The sequence below is a fragment of the Ptiloglossa arizonensis genome, chromosome 12, assembly GCF_051014685.1.
Source record: "Ptiloglossa arizonensis isolate GNS036 chromosome 12, iyPtiAriz1_principal, whole genome shotgun sequence".
In the NCBI taxonomy this organism is placed as follows: domain Eukaryota; kingdom Metazoa; phylum Arthropoda; class Insecta; order Hymenoptera; family Colletidae; genus Ptiloglossa; species Ptiloglossa arizonensis.
Genome location: NC_135059.1, coordinates 4,169,146 through 4,194,812, shown reverse-complemented (window position 1 = coordinate 4,194,812; position 25,667 = coordinate 4,169,146). Strand labels below are relative to the sequence as shown.

At 36.2% G+C, this 25,667-nt stretch overlaps 4 protein-coding genes across 4 annotated transcripts; all 4 read left to right on the top strand.

Moving 5' to 3' along the window:
• Positions 1 to 5,814: 5,814 nt before the first annotated feature.
• On the top strand, positions 5,815 to 7,236 carry LOC143153026 (uncharacterized). Its single transcript, XM_076323774.1, has 5 exons — positions 5,815 to 6,176; positions 6,387 to 6,407; positions 6,460 to 6,840; positions 7,021 to 7,055; positions 7,118 to 7,236. The coding sequence occupies exons 1-5, from the start codon at positions 5,815 to 5,817 to the stop codon at positions 7,234 to 7,236; spliced, it is 918 nt and encodes a 305-aa protein (XP_076179889.1).
• A 2,795-nt stretch (positions 7,237 to 10,031) lies between these two features.
• Positions 10,032 to 12,475, top strand: LOC143153025 (odorant receptor 94a-like). The gene is made up of 5 exons (XM_076323773.1): positions 10,032 to 10,393; positions 10,821 to 11,245; positions 11,451 to 11,674; positions 11,746 to 11,901; positions 12,434 to 12,475. Exons 1-5 carry the CDS (start codon positions 10,032 to 10,034, stop codon positions 12,473 to 12,475), a joined length of 1,209 nt encoding a protein of 402 aa, XP_076179888.1.
• Positions 12,476 to 14,328: 1,853 nt separating this feature from the next.
• On the top strand, positions 14,329 to 16,567 carry LOC143153024 (odorant receptor 10-like). Its single transcript, XM_076323772.1, has 6 exons — positions 14,329 to 14,690; positions 14,860 to 14,925; positions 15,084 to 15,422; positions 15,647 to 15,848; positions 15,922 to 16,077; positions 16,517 to 16,567. Exons 1-6 carry the CDS (start codon positions 14,329 to 14,331, stop codon positions 16,565 to 16,567), a joined length of 1,176 nt encoding a protein of 391 aa, XP_076179887.1.
• A 2,160-nt stretch (positions 16,568 to 18,727) lies between these two features.
• LOC143153023 (odorant receptor Or1-like) lies at positions 18,728 to 21,123 on the top strand. Its single transcript, XM_076323771.1, has 8 exons — positions 18,728 to 19,089; positions 19,133 to 19,174; positions 19,272 to 19,332; positions 19,375 to 19,501; positions 19,576 to 19,906; positions 20,064 to 20,265; positions 20,338 to 20,493; positions 20,988 to 21,123. Exons 1-8 carry the CDS (start codon positions 18,728 to 18,730, stop codon positions 21,039 to 21,041), a joined length of 1,335 nt encoding a protein of 444 aa, XP_076179886.1. The 3' UTR covers positions 21,042 to 21,123.
• Positions 21,124 to 25,667: the final 4,544 nt, after the last annotated feature.

Sequence of the window (25,667 nt, the reverse complement as noted above, 5' to 3'; positions counted from 1 at the left end):
TTTACTTGTCCACAGAAACGAGTTTGATAGTCGAGGAGTACGAATGGCCTGGACGAAGTAATTTCTTACGTGATCATTGCAGATTCGCCACAACGGTGAACGAACAGTTTAAATCGATAATATTTGTTCAGTTTCTGGTGAGCACGGCAATTCTGTGCATCCAACTTTATCGATTGACGCAAACGATAGATTCGAAGTTTTTCGAGACGATAGTGTACACAATTTGTACACTCGTACAGATATTGCACTACTGTTGGTATGGAAACGAAGTTCGAGAAAAGGTTCTTTCTTAAAATGTAGAATGTGATCTTCGGTTGAAGCAACGCAATTTTGCTCAAGATTTTGCTTTTCAGAGTCTCAGTATCGTCGACATGGTAATTGAAAGTAATTGGACGCCTTTGGATAGTGGATCTAAAAAAATCCTTCTGATGATTCTGAAACGTGCAACGATGCCGGTCGAATTCAAGAGCATTCACATTGCGTCGATGGATCTTACATCTTTCATGGTGGTGAGTACGAAGTAAATATACAAAGTGAGCCACCTAACTCAATCGATTCGTGTCTTTTTCGTAACTAATGGACAAATCGAAATGTTTCTTTACCACATATGTGTGATTTCGAAGGTCCTTCACGGTGATGACGTATTTTATTTCTCGTATGTATCCTTTCCATGTAAGTTTCCCGGATCACCTTCAACTTTTTTTTTATAAATAATCCTATCATTTTTTCTACTGTCAATGAATAGGTATCGAGACAAATCCAACGAGCTGAAAAACAAGCAATTTTTTTAATCATAGTATAAGGTTGTAGAAACATTGAATGTGATCTTGAAATCTTACATAAATAAACATACAAAAAGGGAAACTGTCATCACATTAATCTTCCTTCGAAGTAATTCGATCTGTGATGAAACAAATTTAAATTCGTCCACTAGCTGTGAAAAAAATTTAGTTGGTCGGATTAATTGGTTCACCCTTATTTTTGTGGTTTCCAGTCAGAACTCGAAATTTTAATTATCGACGTTTAATTATCGTCCCTTGAATATCAGAATAAAATTTCTGAAATTTAAATAATAAGAACGAGTTAAATATAGTTAACGCGTAGAGTACCGGTTAAAAAATTTGTTTCCGATTTACCATATCTTTCCACTACTGCTTAAGTATTTGTTTTCAACAGTTGCTGAAGACTTCATATTCTGCGTACAACGTGTTACAATAATCTCAGGGACACTACGACCAATCGGGAGATGTTCTCAATATCGTTAGAAGACCGTCTTTCGATCCTTCGGTACGAATCGATTGAAGAAAATGAAAAGACAGGAGGGGACAATGTAATCGCAGACACTTCGAAACTGGAGTGTGTAGAATTCAATATATCGGTACAAATATTAATAAATTCGAATATTGAAGTCATATTGCCGACGAAAAACTTGCCTGTGGTGTAATGGTTCCCTTGGCCATCGCGAAGATAAAATGAAATTCAGAGACCGTCGTACGTATGACGTGTGTATCAAACGAACGATACCGTGTATCTTTTGCATATTATCCTCCTTTTTCGCAGTAAAAATGTTTATTCTTGTTTCTCTCGTATTTTATCCCGATATTCGTAACTGGCGAACAATGTACCGAATGTAAGCTATTATTACGTGTATCAAGAGCCACGTGCATCATTACGCGTGTAAAATATTAAGAAGCGAGTCGAGTCGTCCGTTATTGCGATAATCATATGCTCGAAGGGAAAGCAAAGGGATAAGATCAACTCCGCTACGTGTACAGAAGAAATGTCGATGTTCAGTAGTAATTCTCTGTCCCTCTGTAACAACAACGGGATCTTCTCTTTCGAGTAATCTCATCGATAATTAACGAGTAAGCTAACCGAGGCCTGTGCCGATGTTTCTAAAGAAGTAGTGGAACGAGAAAAACGTGAAGTTCGTATAATACGTGCATCGGGACGCAAACATTCTGTCAATGAATACACAGAAGTAAGAAATAATTCGAGTCGAGTCGAGAATGCATATACTTCAATACATATTTACGTTTCTCAGCGTTGTCGGTTGCTCGCGACCACCTTCGTGGACTTCCTGGTCCAAGAAGCTTTTGTATACCGTATATACGATTGTTTTGCTCTTCATAATGCACAGCTTCCTGCTATCTTTAATTCTGGATTTAGCTTTTAACGTTGAAAATCAAGACGATTTTAGTGACAATTTCTACGTGATGCTTGAGGTTTTTGTTTCCTGCTGGAAAATGCGCAGCTTGATAAGGAATCGTAATAATTATGCAATTTTAATCGACACGCTTCAAAGGGAACCTCTGTCGCCAATGAATATCGACGAATTCGAGATTCGAACGAAATTCGACAATGTGGCACAGTGAGTCTATTGCTTCCATTGCCGTTAATAATAACAATTTTAGTTAAGTATCGTTTGATCTTTGTTTGGTAGTGTTTACGACGTTTCAGAAAGATTGCAATAAGCTTTGTTAAAAGTGACTGGGCCTTTTAACCGTGGAATACTGTGTTGGGATCGAACCAACTCCGGTCGACAATTGTTGCTTTGTAACTGATAAACGCATTGCACCTAACGCACAAGCTTTTACGGATCTTTCAAGCGACTTCGTGCACGTCTGACGACGAATTTTTTATAAATACATCTTATCATCGAAATATCAGCGTTTATTAATCGTTTAGATTATTGGCTGCACATTTTTTTAATATTTTAGAGAATATTCAATAGAAATACATCTTTTATCTTTTTAACCGTTAAGTAGACGAACAAAGATCTAAACCCCCATTAAAGTTCATTGTATACCGGCATCAATTATATTTTTTAACAGTTTCACTCATATTACAAGTGTAATCCAACCTACTGAAGGGTTAATCGTATTCTTCATTTTCTTTTAAAGGTTCACATCATTTATAACGTACTATTTCGGTAATATTATTTATCTGAATCACTTTTGGAATCGAGCAGTCCCATTAGGGGTGGAATGTTAACGAAACAACAGAACAGTTCCAAAATGACTCGACTCTTCCGCGGCGAAGCTTTTATCATAAAAAAACCAAACCTAGTGATACTCTTTCAAATTTGACAGTAATATTTTTACAGGAGGAACGCAATTACCTACACGTTCTCGTTGGCATGCTGCGCAACGTTCATGATAGCGGTATCATTTCTGACAGACTTCAAAACGAGAAAGCTATCATATCGAGGATGGTTACCCTACGATTATTCTACGTTCCTTTTGTTCACCGTTACTTACATTTATCAACTAACGAGCATATCGGTCTGCGTGTTTTATAACATTGCCGGTGATTGTCTATTCAGCGGCCTGTTGATACACACCTACTGTCAGTTCGAAATACTCGGGCATCGTTTGAAAAATATCGTGAACGCGGGGAAAAATTCGGCGAAACAGTGTGCCCGTCTTCATGATCACATATACAAGTTGGTCTTCGATTATTGTACCGTGTTGGGAATTTACAAGGAACGGATTCGAACTCGAAACGTATCTTTGTAACTAAGCGTGCGTCGAACCATAAACATATAACTTGCGCAATACGATAAAAATGTTATCCAATTAGAGATCGCGGTTAAATTTCTTTCAATAAGCCTTCACTCGTTCAAAAATATCGCTACCATTACCAATCCCGTTCGAATTCGCGGCATAAGAAATATTTGGTTAACAGGTATCGAGACAATAATTTATTCACGGTTACCGACCTCGTTGCAGATTTGCCACGATGGTGAACGAAGAGTTTAAAACGATAATACTCGTTCAATTTCTGACAAGTACGTTTATCATGTGCATCGAGCTTTATCGAATGGCAGACGGTGTGGTGGACTCAAGATTTGTCGAGACGGTGATCTACACAACCTGCGCACTTATGCAGATATTGTGCTACTGTTGGTATGGGAACGAAGTCCAGATAAAGGTTTTCCCTTGAGAAATGGAATTTAATCTGCGATCGAAGCACCGCAATTTTAGGCAAGGTTTTCCTTTCTAGAGTCTCGAAATCCCTAATATGGTAATGGAATGTAACTGGACGTCTTTGGACAACGATGCTAAAAAGATCCTCCTGATGATCATGAAACGCTCGACGATGCCCCTCGAGTTCACAAGCATTTATCTCGTGTCGATGAATCTCACGTCTTTCATGGCAGTTAGTATGAATTAAATATATTCTGTTGTTACAATGCTATCCAATTGAAATTCAAAGTTCTAACGATCAATGCATGGTAATTCCTCCTTTGGAGCGAGAAAACCGAGACGTCGATTCAACAGAGTTAATTATGTTGTAAAAGAAGTAAGCATTTCTGGTTGTAGATCATTACTTTCAAACATTGTCTGCACATAGAGTAGATTAGTACGAAACAAATCTATTCTCTTGTTACAACGCTATCCAATTGAAATTCAAAGTTCTAACGATCAATGCATGGTAATTCCTCCTTTGGAGCGAGAAAACCGAGACGTCGATTTTACAGAGTTAATTATATTGTAAAAGAAGTAAGCATTTCTGGTTGTAGATCATTACTTTCAAACATTGTCTGCAGATAGAGTAGATTAGAAAAAAATGTATTCTGTTTTCAATTTATTTTTAAATGTATAGTCACATCGTTACTTTTTATAACTCACATTCTTGAACATCCTGAATATTGTATTCAATCAAGTGATATTTTCACTTAAATATTAAATGAAATATTAAGTGAAAGTTTTTAATATTTAACTGGTATAATATTGTAGTTGAAAGTTTTAAAATAAGTAATCGTTCGCTCAATTTCGTGAATTTCTGATAAAAAAACAAACGACAGTCAACGTGTTAAGGAAATGGCTTCGAAGTTTTTGAATTTTACATATGTATTTGTTTCTTACAGTTGCTCAAGACTTCTTACTCTGCGTACAATTTGCTTCAACAGAATAAAGGATAGTTCTTGAATTGCGAAGATCATCTAGTTATTGTTGGAAAACAGTCTTTCAAAAAGAAATGGAGAAAAAAGAAGAACATGTCATTATAGATGCCTGAAAACCTTATTGGAGTATGTACAGCCAAATGTTAGGTATGAACACCAATAAATTCTGCTAAAATGTGTTAACGATCTTGTGTTAAAAAATAACTTGCCTTTGTTGCGATATCTTGGCTTAACATTCGTCGAACAGAATCAGAATCTGCGACAATGGTAAAACACGGTTTAAAAATAAACCGAGAAAAGCGAAAACGACGATAGTTACGAGTATCTTTCAATTTTTTTTTCTTCTTTTTTTTCATTAAAAATTCCTCTCGCATTTGACGTTGTTCACGGAATTTTTCTTCAGGTTTTTCTATATTTTTCTCACGCAAAATGTAGTACCGTGTAACGTTTGAAGGGGAAACATTGTTACTCTTGTAAAACATGAATGAGTCAGTCGTTGCATAGCTCGTCATTACGATAATGATATAGCCCGTGCACCTGGAGGGAAGAACTGGAGAGAACTTGCTTTTCCGTGTGCAAACAAGAAATACCGATATTCCATAGTCTCCAGTAATACCTAAACCATTGTCCGCAAAAGAATCAGGAACACGACGGCAAGTGTTATTGTTTTTTCGAAACTTATGATTCGTTGACGTGAACGGTCTTCTCTTTTCACCGTGATTCGTAATTTCGTCGATGTTCAGAGAGTAAGCTAATCGAAACCTACGTCAATGTTACGTAACAAAGCGATAGAAATAGAGCTCGAAATGAAATTAACATGAAGATTAATACACTCCACGCGACAAGTGTGCAGCCTCTTACTAGCGAATAGATAGAAATAAAACAAACAATTTGCAAAGACGATCATGCATTTACTACATGGGATATTTACGATCATAACGATTTGCGGTTGTTCGCGGACATCTTCTTGGTCCTCCTCGACTAAAAGATTTTTGTACAACATTTACACGATCGTTCTGTTGCTCGTGGTACACACCTTCGTGATATCTCAACTTTTAGACATAGTCTTTAACGGCGATGATCAGGAAAATTTCAACAACAATTTCTACATAACATTGCCGACGTTTGTTTCTTGTTTTAAAATGTTCAACATGTTAACGAGTCGTGAGAATTACGCAACTTTGATCGACACACTCCACGAGGAACCCTTACTGCCGATGAACACCGATGAAATCGAAATACGAACAAGATTCGACAAATTGGCGGAGTGAGTCTGCGTTTACTTTTGTTAATTACAGTAACGTTAGCGAATAAACATTTTAGTCGGTGAAGCTTTGACGTTTCGTTACAATAGCAACGTTCTTCGTCGAGTATCTGACGCTGATTGTCGATCGATCGACTGATTAATCAACGATGGCTGCGATGCTGACGAAACTTTAGAATGCTGTTTGAAAATTCACTCGTTTTGTACCCTTAGACACCTCGAACACTGTCAACGGTAACACTAATCATGGAAATTTCTTCGAAATTTGACAGTAGTATCTTTACAGATGGAACACGATTCTCTACACGATGGTGGTTCAATCTTGTTTGATATGGATGTTTTCTGCGACGATCCTCACAAATTTCAAAAACCGAACATTAACGTATCGTGCTTGGTTACCCTTCGACTATTCTTCTTACCTTTTGTTTAGCATTTCGTACGCTCACCAAACTGTAGGTATATTATTCTGCGCTTTACTGAACATTGCCTGCGACAGTTTATGCAGCGGCCTGTTGATCCACACGAACTGCCAATTCGAGATACTACGACACCGTCTGCAGCGTATCATAAAAAATGAGAGGGATTCAGCGAAACAGTGTGCCCGTCTTCATAACCACATATACAAGTTGGTCTCCCAATTTCACTGCAAGTTGAAAATTTACATAACGTAATTTATCGAAAGTAGAACAACAGTGTCAGTTTTTACAAGTTTCCTAGTTATTAAATGTATAATAAGTTTAACGTTCGCCCGATTGTCAACGAAAACTCACATTACATTTGTAATATTTATACCATCGTACTGATTCGATTTATTAAACTTGAATATTTCATTCGTATAATTCACAAGTGATGTATATATGGATGATTTAATATATAATATATGTTCGATATATAATACATATATGTAACTTACATACATGTCATTACATATGTGTAAACATTAGGGTCATTCTTAGAATTTTGTTCCCTTAATCCACCATTGAAATGGTGGCCTCATATACTACGATACACTCTGTATACACAAATAGGTCTCTCAAAAGCTACTATGTATATTGTAACATAACATATAGCCATAGAATAATATATAAAGATAATTCATCTTCTTTAAAATTTAGTTAAAATTGACGAATTTACAAAAGATAGGTTTGATCGGTTTGGTTACCGAGAAGCTCGAATCAGTCTTATCGCTTAACTCACGTCTGATATTTTAATAACCCAATGGTATAGTAATTGAGAGAAATGAAGAGACAACACGAACGAAACAGTATTAAATTTCTGAGTCCAAAAAGGCTCAACGACGGTCACGCGAGTGTTAATAATAATAGCCGGTAATTACGATTAAGCTCGATGTAATAATTCCTTTCGATATTATTGCAGATTCGCCACAATGGTAAACGAAGAATTCAAAACGATAATACTTATTCAGTTTATGCAGAGCACGTTGATGCTTTGCTTCATTCTTTACCGATTTACGCAGATAGAAATGGATTCACGATTTATAGAAATGTTACTCTACACAGCTTGCACTTTTATTCAGATGTTGTATTACTGTTGGTACGGGAACGAAGTCAAACTGAAGGTACGTTGCAAAAATGTCAAATAAAATTATCACAACTTTGTACGATATTTTTCTCGCCAGTCTCGAAATTTCTGGCATCCAAAAAAATCAAATAAAATCATCACAACTTTGTACAATATTTTTCTCGCCAGTCTGGAAATTTCTGGCATCCAAAAAAATCAAATAAAATTATCACAACTTTGTAGAATATTTTTCTCGCCAGTCTCGAAATTTCTGGAAATCCAAAAAAATCAAATAAAATTATCACAACTTTGTAGAATATTTTTCTCGCCAGTCTCGAAATTTTTGGCATAAAAAAAAATCAAATAAAATTATCACAACTTTGTACGATATTTTTCTCGCCAGAGTCTCGAAATTCCTGACATGATAATGGAAAGTAATTGGGAATCTTTGGACATCGACGCCAAGAAGATTCTACTGATGATTATGAGACGTTCAACGATGCCTGTCCAATTTTCCGCCGTGTACTTCGTGTCCATAAATCTCGAACTCTTCAGAACCGTCAGTACAAAATATATACATTTTCTTAACCAATTGACCAATTGGTATCAATGACCGTCTGGTAGGCTGTTGCAGCAGTTCGATGCATTCTATCGATAGTTGCCTCTCGAACGGTTGCGATATTATTATTTCTCGATTACTTTTGCCTCCTTAAACAATAACAATGCGTAAACATTGGCCTACAAATCAAATAAATCGGTAAATCGATAAAGAGTACGAGTTCCAAATTAATCATTTCAAAATAATCTCTAAACTATATGTAAAATGTAAACTATACTTTGAAATCAAGAAAAGTGCAAAATAAATACCCTATATCGTAAGGGAGAGTTAGTTTAATTCGATGAATCGTTAAACATACCGTACAGAGGCTGATACTTCAAGAGTGGCTAGTTTAAACATTTACTTTAAACACACTCGACACTCGTACTCTATGTGTAACAATACAAAGAACTTAACTTCAAAAATGAAAAATTGTACGTAAGATTTAAACGTATACTTCGCAATTTATTACTACTAATAATAACCGCTTAAGATATTATCTACAACGATGAATGGATAATCGATCGTTTACATTGAAAATAAATTAGGATAATTTATAATGTGTCTGGATGTTAAATATAACTCATTCTTTGCTTAGAAAATTCGAATTTTAGGATAAACGTGGGAGAAAATAATTGAGAAGTGAATAAATTAATAAACGGTTTCAGAAATAACGTGTAAGAATGAATTTACAAATAATAATTAATCCTATCGAATATACGCTTGTTACAGATAATCAAAATCTCTTACTCGACGTTTAACGTACTTCAAAAGAATCGCAGAGACTAGAATAGCAGTGTATTATTTCGAATGAAAATTGAACAGCCCTTCAGAATGAACGTACTACTCTTAAGTGAAAAAGAGAAATAAAAAACAATTCACGAACGACAACTGAAAAGTTTGCTTGCATACTGTGTACGTACAATGTTATACTTGGCACAGACAACAATATATTTTCTGAAAGATCTATCAACATTTCCATCATAAAGAAAAATCACTTATCTCTGCAACGACGTCTCTCATTGTTTTCATCGCCTCGTTTGCAACAATCATCGACAACAACCGCGAACGCGTCTCGAAAACGAGCCAGACATCGAACACCGCGAAAATTCATTTTTCTAATATTCGTCTCCCTGTTCTCCATTGAAAATATTTACGGCATTCGACCCCTCGTTCTAAATTTATATTCCGAAGCTTTTACACCGTCTTCCTTCGTTTATTTCCCGAGCGAAATATCTCTCCGCGTAAACTCGCGATAGAAAACAACCCGAAGAGTGGTAAGATAAAATTATGTGTACCAAGGCAGACACTGACATGTTTGAAAGAATAATCGGGTAAGTTGTGTCGTTGGTAATTACTATAATGACACAGTCCGTGAGAAAGGAGGAAATTCTTTGAGAGAAAATTGATTTCTATGAGAGGGGAGTTATAAGAAATATTGATATTCGTCAATGGTCGTCTATGGTCGTCAATGTTGGCTGGAACTTCGTCGAGAGAAAAGTCACTGTCACTGTATCAGCAAAGAAAGTACTTCTGCGAACGATTCCTTGATAATGTTTCGTCGCGTGATCGTCACATCGGTGATGAAAAAATAAGTCGATCGACCAAATAGAAGGAAAGCCTGGAATCGACACGTGAAAATTCAAAATACACGATAATTGTTGGCATTCGATTTCGGTAAGACGAATTTTCCAGCCACCGAGTACGAATAAATGGAAAAGTTTCCCTCGTAACCGAAAATGCACATACTGCGAAAAGTATTTACGCTACTGACGATATGCGGTTGCTCGCGACCGGCAACCTGGTCGTCACCGTTCAAAAAGTTCTTGTACAATGTGTACACGATTTGCGTGTTCGTGATCATGCACACTCTCGTGGTTTCGCAAATTTTGGACCTGGTGTTTAATGTCGAGAACGAAGACGATTTCAGCGAGAACTTCTACGTAACGCTGGTAATGATCATCACCTGTTTCAAAATGAGCAGTCTGCTCCTGACTCAGAAACACATTTCAGTCCTGGTCAATACTCTCGAAGGGGGGCCTTTTTTACCAATAGACATCGAGGAAAAGGAGATTCGTAAGAGATTCAACGATATCACGCAGTGAGTCCGTACTTTACTTTAAATAGCAATTTAGCAACGAAAACGGTATTACGGTGTTAAAGAAACACACGTGTGCACGATTTCGGTGATAGATAGAGATAATAATGAAGTAGATAATAATGTAGATAATAATGAAAATAATAATGAGTTTGCATTGAGAAATTTTCTTAATTGGTCTTATTTACGAGTTACGTCTCCCGTTAGAAACTGAGACAATGTAACCGATTACGTTTCGTTATTTGTCATCGATGCTTCATATCGTAGAAAAAACGGAAGATGAGTCCCTCTAATGAAAAGAAAATTTTACTAACGAGTAAAATTCTTATATTCTTATAAAATACTTTCTCCCTACGATTTCTCGTACGCGAGATTTATCACGACTGTTTGCACAGGCTCTCGAAAGAATGTAACAATCGTATCTTTAAAGGTGGAACACGATGGCCTATACGTTTCTAACCGAAGGCTGTATGGCATGGATATTCGTGACTTCGCTTTTCGTTGAATATGGAAATAAAAAATTAACGTTCCGTGCCTGGTTACCCTTCGATTATTCGTCGCCGTTGAAGTTCAGCTTTGTCTACGCTCATCAAGCCCTAAGTGCCTTTATTTGCTGTCTATCGAACGTTGCATGCGACAGTCTGTTCAGCGGTCTGTTGGTTCACATTTACTGTCAATTCGAGATACTCGGATACCGTCTGCGAAATATTCAAAGAGACGAGACCGACTCGGTGAAGCAGTGTGCTCATCATCATAATCATATATACAAGTTGGTCTTCCAGTTTCGTAGCGTTAAAAAACATAGGAGCAGATTCGACACAATTACAGATACTCGACTAACAAGGGCTTATACGAGTAAATCAAAGATAATCGAATTAAACAACCGATTGCAATGACGTTACCCGATTGGGTTATCCAAAGATAATTATGGATAACGCTCTCTGTCCCTCTAGTCAATACCATCACGGCTCGTAACTCAGCCTTTCTATGATTAACGGTTACGAATGATTTGTGCTGCAACGTTTGCGTTCGGTCGCGGTGTTTTAAATAATACATTTAGTTTCATTACAAAATTATTGCAGATTCGCCACGATGGTGAACGAGGAATTCAAAGTGATAGTGTTTATCCAATTTGCGACCAGTACGTCGACGATATGCTTCGATCTGTTTCGATTGACGCAACGAGAATTGGGTTCGGAAATCGTAGACGTAATTCTCTATGCATCGTGCACGCTTATGCAAATATTTTACTACTGTTGGTACGGGAACGAAGTGAAGCTGAAGGTTCGTTTTAACAATGATAAATGACATTTTTGGCACGAGTAACGCAATTTATAATCGAGTTTTCCGCGCAGAGTCTCACGGTCTCCAATATGGTGTTCGAAAGTGACTGGACGACTTTGAATAACAAAACCAAGAAGATTCTATTAATGATCATGAGACGCGCAACGGTGCCCATCCAATTCAGTAGTCTGTATTTCGTGTCTGTGAATCTCGAATCATTCAAGACGGTTAGTGAAAATTAAATAAATTTTCTTAATTCGTCGCAGTCTCGATGTGTAACTCGACAACTTGAAAAAGATCCTTAAGTTAGAGACAGAAGTGTCTATGAAAGTATAACAAGGATCGAATGTTGTAGAGATGTTTGGCTGCGTTTAATTCTATGACTTTAATCATAAACTAACACAAAAAATATCGTAAAAATATCACGGTTAAAAAACCGAAGAGGAAACGAAGTTTATGGTAACATTTAGCGGAAGAAACAGCTGAACCAATCATATTTTCTAAGTTGTCAAGCTATACATACTGCAAAGTGCATCCGTGTGCATCAATTACTAATTATAATGTTCGTATAATAATCGTATCGCTTCCACTAAGAAATAAAGAACAGTATGTAGTTAATGTTCGAAATATCTAGAAATTGATAAAATAATGAAATTTAATTATTACCATACTCGTTACCAAATACTGAACTCGATATAGCAATAAGAATGTTTCGAAATTTGTTCAACGATCAAATACGATCATATTTGTTTATTACAGTTACTTAAGACTTCTTACTCGGCGTATAACCTGTTTCAATAACGGCCATGATGCTGAAACGAACGTGAAGGATCTCCTCGTTGTAGATAGAAGATTTTCGTACAAATTTCTCGAGGAATATATAGTAGTCTTAGAGAGTAATGAACAATGTTGAAAATTAAGTTATTAAGGACACCTGATTCTTGAGTATCTAAAATATAAAATACTCCGTATAAACAACAATATCTCTTTCAGGAAACAATCAACGTTCTTTCTTCAAAATATAGAGTAATTTTCATGCAATTACCTGCACCGTATCTCGTTATTCGTATAAAATGAAATTGCTAGAACAATTGTAGAGACCCGATGGAAATTAACAGGAAACCTAAGACCAATGAAAGTCTCTACTATCATGTAAATGTTTCGATCCACTTTGCCAATTAAAGAACACTCGTAACCTGCAATATTCAGTAATACTTCTATCGCACTTATGTTTTACGAAATTCGTCACCGGTTATCCTTTTTGTTTCTCTTGTTAAATACGACCCGAATAAGTACATAATGTAAAATAGTGTAGATAAGGGTTAGTTAAAGTTGCGAATATTTCTAAAATCCGTCTCAAAATTGAGCTTCAACACGAAGATCGTTAGTAAAGCGTCTAAAGGTTTTCTTTCACTGATTTCAGGAGCAGACAATTAAAATTTCGCAACCGATTGGGGTATGATTGTTGTTCTCAGTTTTCGATTAATCGAAGACCTAAGTTTTTCAGGCTACAACCGTAACGATATACTTGCTCCTCCATATTGCTTGCGACAGTCTTTTCGATGGAGTAGCAACTATAAAAGATCGAAGAAGATGAAAATAATTCGGTAAAAGAGCGCACTCATCACCGTGACAAACATACTGTATTGCGAACTATATTCAAATTTAAAACATCCATTATGGCGACAAATAAATGGAAATAGAATTATATGTGGGATTGTACGAAACGTAGGCAGCCAAAAGAGCAGTAATTGTTTCTGCAGTTGTAACGAGTACATGAAAAATCGATTTATAAAAAAATTTCTTTTTAAAATCTTGCCAGATCTTCGAAACCGAGCCAATGATTCATTTTTAAGAATAATAATTATTTTTCAACGTCTGATTCATTTTTAAAGATAATAAGTATTTAATAATTCGCAATATTTGTACTATTCCGTACAATTCGATAACTCGTTACGAATAATGATACCATTTTGTAAAGAACCGTAAACCTTTGAACGCTAACAAGAAAAAAATAACTTGCTTCCGAAGCAACGTCTTTCATTGTCCATCACTTTCTTTCTGAAATAAAATTGCTGACGATAAACGCACGCGTCGTGAAATTCCAGGGAAACGGAATAAGCATGGACATTACTCGACGTCTTTCAAATATTTATAAATCCGCCTTCCGTTGCAAACGTTTATGGCTATTCCTCGCTCGCATTCGTCGTCGATCTCTTCTATTTATTTTCCCACGAAATATTATATCTTCTCTATCGAAAGTCACGTTAGAAAACTACGCGGTAGAAGGTAGGATAAAGTAACGAATACCAAGGAGATGCACTCTCGTGCTTAGAAAGATAATCGGGTCGTCGGTAATTACTATCATTATGTAAGATATAGACTAGAAGTGTATGCTACGGAAGAAAACTAACGTCGTTGAGGGAGCGCGAGGAATATCGATATTCTATAGTCGTCAATGTTACCTAAAACTCTGTTTGAAACAGAGACACCACTGTGACAACAAAGTGCAAAAAATTTCTTGTTTCTACGACTGATAAATACGTCTTTGTTCGAACGAAACGAGAATGAAAACCATATTACTTCTTACGGTGATAAAAATGTTCTAAATGACGAATACGAAGGAATAGAGAGAATTTTTGTAAAACTTTATAATGCGTATACTGCGAAGGATATTTACCCTATTGACAATATGCGGTTGCTTGCGACCATCCTCTTGGACATCACCGTCGAAAAAATTCTTGTACAATGTTTATGTGATTTGCGTGATGCTTGTCATTCACAGTTTCGTATTATCACAAATTTTGGACCTTGTTTTTATCGTCGATAATCAAGACGATTTCAGTGACAATTTTTACATGACGCTGGCGATGATCGTCACCTGCTTCAAAATGTACGGTCTGTTGATGACTCGAGAGAATATTGACGATTTGGTCGACACTCTCCGAAGTGAACCTTTCATGCCGATGGACATCGAGGAAACTGCAATTCGAACGAGATTCGATAAAACAGCGGAGTAAGTCTGCATTTGGCATTAATTAGCTCTTAGAAACAAAAATTGGCATTGTTGGGTCATCCAACAACATTTCGGATTTTGCTAAAACTTGAATACATCCTAAACTTTGACGGTGATTAAACGTAGCTTTAAAGGTTTATCAAAATTTTGAAAATTGGTGCTTTTACAGCTGTTTAAAAGGAAGTGGCAATTTTCTTTTCAAAATTTGTATAACATCTTCTACATACATTGATAGGTAGTTAAAGATCGCTAAAAATTCTTCCTGATGTAAAGTTGTACGATTATTATTTAATTCAGTATTGTCTGATAACATCAAACACAGTTAAATACTCATATCAATATACCAGTTCAATAATTACACCGGTTCAAAGCTTGACTGTAGTATTTTTACAGGTGGAACACGAAAGCCTACATGATTCTAATCGAATCTTGCATAGTATGGATATGCACGATGTCATTCTTCACAGATTTCGGTAGCAGAAAATTAACGTTCCGCGCCTGGTTGCCCTTCGACTATTCATCGGCTGTAATGTTTACTTTTGTCTACGCTCATCAAGCTTTTAGTGCCGCGATGTGCTGTCTCTTGAACGTTGCCTGTGACAGTCTGTTCAGCGGTCTGTTGGTTCATATTTACTGTCAGTTTGAGATACTCGGACACCGACTGCGAAATATTCAAAGAAATGAGCACAATTCGGTGAAACAGTGTGCTCGTCATCACAATCACATATACAAGTTGGTCTCCCAGTTTCGTAGCGTTAAAAACATTAAGAGCAGATTCGACACAATTAGCGATTACGAGTAATAGTCAGACGAGCGCTTAAATGACAATTAGTCCGCGTGTAGCACCAATTCTTACAAAAATGTGTTCAACGATTACAGAAACCGTTTGTGTCGGAACATTTACATTCGGTCATGTTTTCCGACAGGAGACAATTTTCTTTTTCAATTAATTGCAGATTCGCCACGATGGTGAACGACGAATTTAAAGTGATCGTGTTTATTCAGTTTCTGACGAGTACATCGACCGTGTGTTTCGATCTTTATCGATTGACACAGAAGAATAAGGGCTCGGAGATCGTGGAAATACTGTTCTACGCGTCGTGCACCTTGATGCAGATATTTTACTATTGTTGGTACGGAAACGAAGTAAAAATGAAGGTTCGTTACTACGACAATTGACGTCAATTTCCATTCGAGCGACACGATTTTACATAAAGTTTTTCTTGCGCAGAGTCTCGAAGTTCGTGACATGGTATTCGAAAGTGACTGGACATCTTTGAACAATAAAACTAAGAAGATTCTAATAATGATCATGACACGTGCGGCAGTGCCTATTGAATTTACCAGTCTGTATCTCGTGTCCGTGAATCTCGAATCATTCAAGGTGGTCAGTATAGAATAAGTAATTTTGTTTCTTTTACTGTAGCCTCTTAATCACAACTGGACTAATGTATAAGTGGACAACTTAGACAAGATCCTTGGAGATGTAGCCTAAACTCGGTGTAACGACCGATAAGGGTTGAGAGGAAAGGGTTTGTGAGATTCAAACTGACATGAAAATATCACGATCTAGTTCACGATAACCGGTTCAGCCTCTTTTCTTACCACAAGGATCTTTTTTAGATTGTCAAGCTATAAATTACGCGAGCATTTCGCCTAAAAATAGGTAAATAATCATGTAGTTGCGAACTGTAACATTCATATAATGATTGTATCGTTTCTACTAAGAAAGAATAGTACGTGCTTTATTTTCATTGTTACCGTATTCATTATATTCATTACGGTTCACACAATATTATTCACGATCGAATATCTGTTTATTGCAGTTGCTCAAGACTTCTTACTCGGCGTATAATTTGCTGCAACATAGTCAATAATATGAGAACGAAATGTTCCTTGTCGTAGACAGAAGATTTTCATCAAAATTATTTGCGGAATAAGTACTGTTTCAGAGAATGGTAAAGATTGACGAAAATCAAGTCATCGAGGACTGTGAAAATATATACCGGCGTATGTAGAGTATAATGTTTAGCATAAATGTTAATATATTTCGTAGGAAGCAGTTAATATTCTTTCTTTAAGGCATAGCGTTTAATACAATTACCTGCTCCGTATCTCGCTATTCGTACGGAAACAAAATTGTCATAATGGAAACGAACAGAAAACCGAATAGTATCGCAATCATGTGTATGTTCATTCTTCTTCGTTAAACGAATACTCGCTTTCTGCTGTATGCGATGTTTTTTATCGTGATTTATATTACAAAGAAATCGTCGACAATTTTTCTATTCAATCCTCCGGTGACATGCAACACCTACAAATATGCAACGAAACATAGTGTTAGTTGAAGTTGTCAATTTAATGAATTATAATGTTACTAGTGTTAATAATAATAGAAAGATACAGTTAGAGCAATAATTATACAATACGATAATAACGAATATTTTGTTTAAGTGTTCTCGATTAACGATTTCAATTTCGGTTCAAGATTAGACTGAGAATTTTGCGATTGAGTTAAGGGGAATTAAATTTAGAGGAGAATGGGTAGAAAACTGTGTTTCTGTTCATCGTAATTTTGTAGATGGTGCAAAATGGAAGTATCTTAGCATCTTACTAAAGACGGTAGAAAATTTTTAACTCAGTGGTTTATAAAATCTTTGAACCGTAAACTACATCCAGATATTTACCAGATGTATGTAGAATCTGTGACGAATGAAGGTTCTTTACAAAGTTTAAAGCCAGTATTTTATACGGAAACACAATTTCAATTCATTCTATTGTAACGGGGAATGTTTACGAAATTGCGGCTCACAGGTTTCAGAAGAAGAAAATTAAAAAATCGCGCCTGATCAAGGTATACATATTACTCACATTTTTCAGGCTGCAACCGTAACGATATCTTTGTTTCTGTATATTTATTTTCGACGATCTTTCCAATGGCTTGCCGTCAGTTTAAAGTGCTCAAATAGCGTCTGTAAAATATTAAAAAAACATGAAAATACTTGTAATTCGATAAAATTCACTCGTCATCTTACACAAATAGGATTCTATCTCCGTTTCGAAGGTACAAATGTAATAAATATTTGTTGGCGAATAATTTGAAACAGCATACTTTATTACAGATGATTAAATTATTCTTTGAATCAGTTGCAAGACTATGCAAACAAACAAAAATATCACGCTCCATTTGAAAAAGAAACGAAGGTGAACTTAAAATCTACCTTCGAAATTAGCTTGTACAAAAACTTCTTTTCAATCTTGTACAAGCTCTTTGAAACTAAATCGATTCGTATAATTCATTTCTCGAAACAATAATCATTCGATATTATACTTTAAACGACCACGATATTGTAACCACTTTGTATAACACGATAACACGTTAAGAGCAACGATACATTTTCGAAAAAACCGTTAACATTTCAATGTTAAAGTAAAATGGCTTGCCCTTCGACAATATTTCTCTTTATCTAAAACTTCCTTCGTAAAATAACGTGTATCCCACTGGAACGGAAAAGAGTGGACATTATTTTTCAATTATTTAACTCTTCTTCCCTTATCGAACAATTTTACGGTATTCCTCGGACGCAATTTATGTCTCAATGCATTTGTCGTCAATATTTTTTTTCTCTTCATTTCTTGCGCGAAATATCTCTGTATCTAAAGTCGCGATGGAAAACAGCACGATAGAAGCTAATACAAAGTTACGAATAGGTAAACATGTCATGTTTAAAATGATAATCGGGTAAGTTGCATCGTTGGTAATTTCCATAATGACACAGGCTGTAAGTAAAACGGGAATTCTCCGATAGAAAAGTGACTTTTTCAAGAAGGGTGCAAGAAATATCAATACTACGATCGTCAGTGTCACCTAAAACTTTGTTCAGAGAAGAATCGTAGAACAAAGCGGAACGGAATATTTTCGCTAAGTATTTCACGATCAATATATTCTCTCGTCGACTATGTTTCGACGACTTTGTGATTAGAATACCCTAATTGATCGTTACGGTTAACCGGAGAAAATTTTCCTAACGCTGACAATGCGCATACTGGGACTGATATTTACGCTTCTTTCAGTGTGCGGTTGCTCGCGACCGATAACTTGGACGTCACCGTTCAAAAAGTTTTTGTACAATGTTTACGCGATTTGCGTGATCGTGATCGTGCACGCCTTCGTAATATCTCAAATTCTGGATCTCGTTTTTATCGTTGACAATCAGGACGATTTCAGCGACAACTTCTACATGACACTGTCGATGATCGTCACCTGTTTCAAAATGTATAATCTGTTAATGACTCGCGGGAATATCGAAATCTTGACCGATACTCTACAAGGGGAACCTTTCGTTCCAATGGACATCAAGGAAATTGAAATACGAACGAGATTCGATAAAGCTGCACAGTAAGTATGAAGTGTCTAATCAAGAATAAACATTAAATAACAGCATCGTTGAGTCATTCCAGGCGAAATCGAAAACTTCTTTGCTGTAACTACAAAAATACTCCGAAAAGTGACCGCCTTATTGAAAGTGTTCCAAAAATTAGTCCGACAGTTTCTATTCAAATCATTTTTTAAACGAATAGGAAAATAACAAACGACTGCGTTGTTTCGTACCAAATTGAAAGGCAATTAAACTTTGGAACTGTCTTTTTAAACATTCTGTATATATGTTGAGCACTCACTTAGATTCTAACAAAGAACACAATCTTTCTAATGCCAATCGTTGTACAATTCTTATTCGATATAGCTGTATCCGTTAGAAGCATAAACAAATACAAAGACCATTTAAAGGATGACATTGGTATTCTTACAGGTGGAACACGAAAGCCTACGCAATTTTAATCGAGTCCTGCATAACATGGATATGCACGATGTCGTTTATCACAGATTTCGGTAGCAGGAAATTAACGTTTCGTGCCTGGTTACCTTTCGATTATTCATCAGCTGTAATGTTTACTGTTGCCTGCTTTCATCAAGCTTTTAGTGCCGCGATGTGCAGTCTTTTGAACGTTGCATGCGACAGTCTGTTCAGCGGTCTCTTGGTTCACATTTACTGCCAGTTCGAGATACTCGGATACCGTCTGCAAAATATTCAAAAAAACGAGAACGATTCGGTGAAACAGTGCGCTCGTCATCACAATCACATATACAAGTTGGTCTCTCAGTTTCGTAGCTTTAAAAACATTAAGAGCAGATTCGACACAATTAGCGATTACGAGTAATAGTCAGACGAGCGCTTAAATGACAATTAGTCCGCGTGTAGCACCAATTCTTACAAAAATGTGTTCAACGATTACAGAAACCGTTTGTGTCGGAACATTTACATTCGGTCATGTTTTCCGACAGGAGACAATTTTCTTTTGCATTAATTGCAGATTCGCCACGATGGTGAACGACGAATTTAAAATGATCGTGTTTATTCAGTTTCTGACGAGTACATCGACCGTTTGTTTCGATCTTTATCGATTGACACAGAAGAATAAGAGCTCGGAAATCGTGGAGATACTGTTCTACGCGTCTTGCACCTTGATGCAGATATTTTACTACTGTTGGTACGGGAACGAAGTAAAATTGAAGGTTCACTTCTACGATAATAGACCTCGTCTTCGATTCGAATTACACGATTTTACACAATGTTTCTTTGCGCAGAGTCTGGAAGTACCTGATATGGTATTCGATTGCAACTGGGCGTCTCTAAGTAACAAGACTAAAAGGATTCTATTAATGATCATGACACGCGCAACAATGCCCGTTGAATTTACCAGCGGTTACATTGTGTCAGTGAATGTCGAATCGTTCAAAGCGGTCAGTACAAAATAATTGAATTTCCTTAATAAATCGTAATCCCGTAAAGGCGTTTGGGTCAATGTATAGCTAGACAATTTAAAAATGGTGTCTGAGGGAGTGGTCCGAGCATGGTGGATTCGGTGTTGGGTTTAAATTGTTATGTTGTGAAGCTTTCGGGTTTCATCTGACCCTATTTAAAAGAAGAAAGACTATGGAATTTATCAAACAGTATAAACAACCATAGAAATGTATTCCCAAAGAATAGAGACATTTACGTTCAATAACCGGAAAATTGTTTGTATTAATACATTCTTATCTAGTAGTATCCTTTTCACTAAGGGAGAACGAATAATAAGAATATAATTATTGAAATTTCCTACAATTTTCATAATAGTAAAAAACCCATTATCGTTAAAAACAGTATCAGGTTGTGCTCGTTGTTTGCAAATCGAACAAGATACAGTAACACATGTGTTTCAAAGTTTATTCTGTTTAATTTCTGTTTATTACAGTTGCTCAAGACTTCCTACTCGGCTTACAATTTACTTCAACAAACTAAAAGATAATACATCGAACCTGAATTATCTCCCATCGTAGATAGAAGATTTTCTCCCAATCTCTTGAAGATTATAATCTCCGAGAATAATGAAGAAAGAAGATACGCAATTCATTAAGGCCACTCGAAGTTTGCATTGGAGTATGTGAAATATGATATTCGGTTCTAACGATAATATCTATTACAGGAATTACTTAACGTTCTTTCGTTGAAGCATGCGATACCTTTAATGCAATTGCATGCTTCGTACTTCACTACTTTATCACAGACTAAGATTACTAGCAACAGTCGCAGAAACTTATTGAAAATAAACAAAAAACTGCAGAACAACGACGATATTTGATGTCTTTCCAATGCTCCCTCGATCATTAATAATCGTTTGTAACGTTTGAACGTGTTAATAATATATCTCAAGCGAGAGTACAGCTATTATTTTTGGATTTTCTTAACAGTAACGGAGTATCATCGGGTTTAACAATATTATTTTCAAAAGAGAAACCCAATCTATTAGAAAACTTTAGTTCGTTTCATCGTAATGTGGACAATTAGAAAATATTTCTTCAGTAGTTTCCAGTGCAAAAATTACAATTTTCTACCCGGTTAATGATCTTGTCAATTTTCGTTTAACCCCACTTACGTTTTTCAATCTACTATGGTAACTATATCCTTGCTTCTGCGTATTATTTGTAACAGTATCCTGGCTTGCTGGTTTGCATTTGCTGCCAGTTTCAAATACTCGAGTAACGTCTACAAAATATTGAAAAAGATGGAAATAATTCTACGAAGCATCTATAACTCGAATTCTCAGTTCTGCTTATGTAAAAGAAATAGATATTTACATCGTTAGAAAATGTCGTAGAATCTGATTCTTCGTGATCCGTACCTTCATACAGTTATTGACGGTGCGAACAACGATGGCAGACAGAAGGTTCGATCTTATAATAAACAATTCAATTATCAATAAAAACGGTCATTTTAATATAACGGAATCCACTGGAAAATCTCGATATACCAGAAACGATCAAGAAAAGTAACTTTGTCAAATAATAACTCTGTAGGTAAAAATTGACTGGCAGACAGTAAACATGCTGATCAAATATGCGTTTATTACAGATAATTTGAACTTATTAATCAATGTTTGATCTGTTCCAACGACATGAACGAGACTAAAAGATGCGTTTGCTATTTTCTAATGAAAGTCAATGGCTCTTTTGAAAGCGAATTTGACAACAGGACACTGTACTCACTTGTACATAGGATGGTACGTACGTATCGCTTCAAATATAATCCTAGGTAATTATTTCTTAATTCAAAAATTAATTATTTGCGTTAATTAGGTCTTGAGGTTTGGGAAAATATTAAAAGACAATTTTTTTAAAAAAAACTTCTTCAATAAAATTACCGATTACCTCCAAAAGCGTATTTCAATAAAAAGGAAGAGCGTAGAGATCTTTCAAATATTTATCACTTCGGTTGCAAACGTTTGTTTCAACGTATTTGTCAACGACTCTGTCTGTTTATTCTCCCCGTGAGATATACCACCGTGTAAAGTCGCGATAAAAAATGACGCAGAGGGAAGTAAAATAAAATTATGAATACGCAACGATGCAACGTAATTCTTTGGAAGATAATCGAGCGAATCGGGTCCCGGGTAATAACTATAATAACATAGGCCATGAGAAAATTCTTCGAAGGAAAATGAACTTCGTTGAGGGTGCGCAAGAAATATCGATGTTCTATGGTCGTCAGTATTGCCTAAATAAAATTATGAACACGCAACGATGCAACGTAATTCTTTGGAAGATAATCGAGCGAATCGGGTCCCGGGTAATTACTATAATAACATAGACCATGAGAAAATTCTTCGAAGGAAAATGAACTTCGTTGAGGGTGCGCAAGAAATATCGATATTCTATGGTCGTCAGTATTGCCTAAAACTTCAGCGAGGAAAGATTCTCTATCGGAACGATAAAGTACTTTTGCAAAGAATTTTCTATACCTGTAATCCATTAATTATTCTGTCGACAATGTTTCGTCGTGTAATCACGACGATGATCGAACAATAGACCGATCGACCGATCCACACCGTTAAAAGTATAATTTGAAACGAAACGAACGTTTAAAATTAAAATACGCCACGGTCGTTGGTATCGTTTTCAAGAAAAATTTTCCAATTGTCGAATACGAAAAAATTACGAAATGCGTATACTGTGTAGAACGTTTACGCTTCTGTCGATATGCGGTATTTCGCGACCGATGTCATGGACGTCTCCGTCTAAAAAATTCTTGTACAATGTTTATACGGTGTGCGTGTTACTGGCCATGCATTGTCTCGCAATCTCTCAAATCCTGGATCTGTTCATTAACGTTGAAAATCAAGACGAGTTCAGCGAGAACTTCTACTCAACACTGGCCGCTATCGTCTCCTGTTTCAAAATGTACAGTATCTTAATCACACGGGAAAATATTGCAATTCTGATCAATACTCTTCAAGGGGAGCCTTTTCAACCTATGAACGTCGAGGAAATTCAAATTCGTACGAGATTCAACGAAGCAGCGGAGTAAGTGTACTTGACTCTGAGTAATATTTAACATTAAAGAGTAGCGTTGTTCGATTACTCCGAAATCAATCACTTTTTCGAAGCAACTGCTAAGATATTACTCCAAAAAGTGAACCCCTTGTGAATAGTATCCCAAAGATTAGTCCCATACTTTGTTCGTAAATAACATTTAACAGAATTTATACGATGAATGGACATTCGTGAATTGCGTAACGCTCCAAGATAAATCGAAATGTGAGCCAATCGAAGTGTGGGACTGATTTTCGAAACACCCAGTAAATATTTTACACGCTTATTTGGATTCTAAAAATGGAGATCGTTCTTTCTAACGTCAATCGTTGCAAAACTGTTGTCCAATTTAGCTGTATCCATTGGAAGCATAGATAAAAAATAATATAAATGCTGTTCAAAGTATTATTCAAATATTGACACTAGTATTTTTACAGATGGAACACGAAAGCCTACGCGATTTCACTCGCATCTTGTGTATTATGTATATGCACGATATCGTTGATCATGGATTTCGGTAGAAAGAAGTTAACGTTTCGAGCCTGGATACCTTTCGATTATTCGTCGCCTCTAACGTTTAGCTTTGTCTTCGTTCACCAAACCATAACTACCTTGATGTGCAGTCTCTGCAACATTGCTTGCGACAGTCTGTTCAGCGGTCTGTTGGTTCACATTTACTGTCAATTCGAGATACTCGGATACCGTCTGCAAAATATTCAAAGAAACGAGAAAGATTCGGTGAAACAGTGCGCTCGTCATCACAATCACATATACAAGTTGGTCTCCCAGTTTCGTAGCGTTAAAAACATTAAGAGCAGATTCGACACAATTAGCGATTACGAGTAATAGTCAGACGAGCGCTTAAATGACAATTAGTCCGCGTGTAGCACCAATTCTTACAAAAATGTGTTCAACGATTACAGAAACCGTTTGTGTCGGAACATATAATATATAATACATTCGGTCACGTTTTCCGTTAGGAAACAATTTTCTTTTGCATTAATTGCAGATTCGCCACGATGGTGAACGAAGAATTTAAAGTGATCATGTTTATTCAGTTTCTGGTGAGCACGTCGTTAATATGCTTCAATCTTTATCGATTAATGATAACAGAAACGGGCTCCAAAATATTGGAAATAATGCTCTACGCGTCGTGCACGCTGATGCAGATATTTTATTACTGTTGGTACGGGAACGAAATAAAATTGAAGGTTCATTTCTACGCTAATAAAACTTCGTTTTTGATCCGCGAATAACGCGATTTTACCGAAAGTTTTTTCTGCGCAGAGTCTGGAAGTTTGTGAAATGGTTTCCGAATGCGACTGGGTGTCTTTAAATAACAAAAGCAAGAAAATTCTCTTAATGATCATAACACGTGCAACGATGCCTATCGAATTTACCAGTATTTACATTATGTCCGTAAATATCGAATCGTTTAAAGTGGTCAGTATAGCGAAACAAATGAATTTTCTTAATGCACCGTAATTTCTTGAAGACAATTGGACAATTATGGCTGCACAACTTGAAATGATCGTTGATTAAAAATTTGTCGATTCAAAGATTCCTTTTACGGAAAATGAAAAATTTCTCTTATGGAGAACACTCTCCAGAGCTGTTTACTGTGTTGATCTTTCAACATTTACACAAAATGAAATATCTGTTTATTGCAGTTGCTGAAGACTTCCTACTCAGCGTATAATCTGCTTCTACAGAGTCAATAATAATACAGCAGACATAAATTATCTCCCATCGTAGATAGAAGATTGTTTCCCAACCTCCTGGAGGATTATAGTCTCCGAGAATAATGGAGAATGAAAATCTGCAAATCATTAAGGCCTAGATACTTGTGTCTGCAGAACACAATAATAGGTTGTTCGATAAGTTTTGACGTTCGATAAAACTTATCGAGCAACCTAGTATTATACTGTTCAATAAGGTTTATCGAACGTCAAAACTTATCGAACAACCTAGTATTATATTGTTCAATAAGTTTTATCGAACGACAAAACTTATCGAACAACCTAGTATTCTGTACAAACGATACTATCTGTTACAGGAAACAATTA

What these genes read in the sequence shown, in the direction of transcription:
- LOC143153026 (XM_076323774.1), top strand. Translation starts at nt 5,815, where the DNA reads ATGCATTTACTACATGGGATATTTACGATCATAACGATTTGCGGTTGT. An exon ending in AAGTTGAAAATTTACATAAC is followed by an intron (nt 6,841 to 7,020) that starts GTAATTTATCGA and finishes ATAATTCACAAG; the next exon opens with TGATGTATATATGGATGATT. An exon ending in TGATTTAATATATAATATAT is followed by an intron (nt 7,056 to 7,117) that starts GTTCGATATATA and finishes TGTAAACATTAG; the next exon opens with GGTCATTCTTAGAATTTTGT.
- LOC143153025 (XM_076323773.1), top strand. Translation starts at nt 10,032, where the DNA reads ATGCACATACTGCGAAAAGTATTTACGCTACTGACGATATGCGGTTGC. An exon ending in GGAACGAAGTGAAGCTGAAG is followed by an intron (nt 11,675 to 11,745) that starts GTTCGTTTTAAC and finishes TTTTCCGCGCAG; the next exon opens with AGTCTCACGGTCTCCAATAT. An exon ending in ATCTCGAATCATTCAAGACG is followed by an intron (nt 11,902 to 12,433) that starts GTTAGTGAAAAT and finishes TGTTTATTACAG; the next exon opens with TTACTTAAGACTTCTTACTC.
- LOC143153024 (XM_076323772.1), top strand. Translation starts at nt 14,329, where the DNA reads ATGCGTATACTGCGAAGGATATTTACCCTATTGACAATATGCGGTTGC. An exon ending in TCTTCTACATACATTGATAG is followed by an intron (nt 14,926 to 15,083) that starts GTAGTTAAAGAT and finishes GTATTTTTACAG; the next exon opens with GTGGAACACGAAAGCCTACA. An exon ending in CATCACAATCACATATACAA is followed by an intron (nt 15,423 to 15,646) that starts GTTGGTCTCCCA and finishes AATTAATTGCAG; the next exon opens with ATTCGCCACGATGGTGAACG.
- LOC143153023 (XM_076323771.1), top strand. Translation starts at nt 18,728, where the DNA reads ATGCGCATACTGGGACTGATATTTACGCTTCTTTCAGTGTGCGGTTGC. An exon ending in AAATCGAAAACTTCTTTGCT is followed by an intron (nt 19,175 to 19,271) that starts GTAACTACAAAA and finishes TTAAACGAATAG; the next exon opens with GAAAATAACAAACGACTGCG. An exon ending in GGCAATTAAACTTTGGAACT is followed by an intron (nt 19,333 to 19,374) that starts GTCTTTTTAAAC and finishes GCACTCACTTAG; the next exon opens with ATTCTAACAAAGAACACAAT.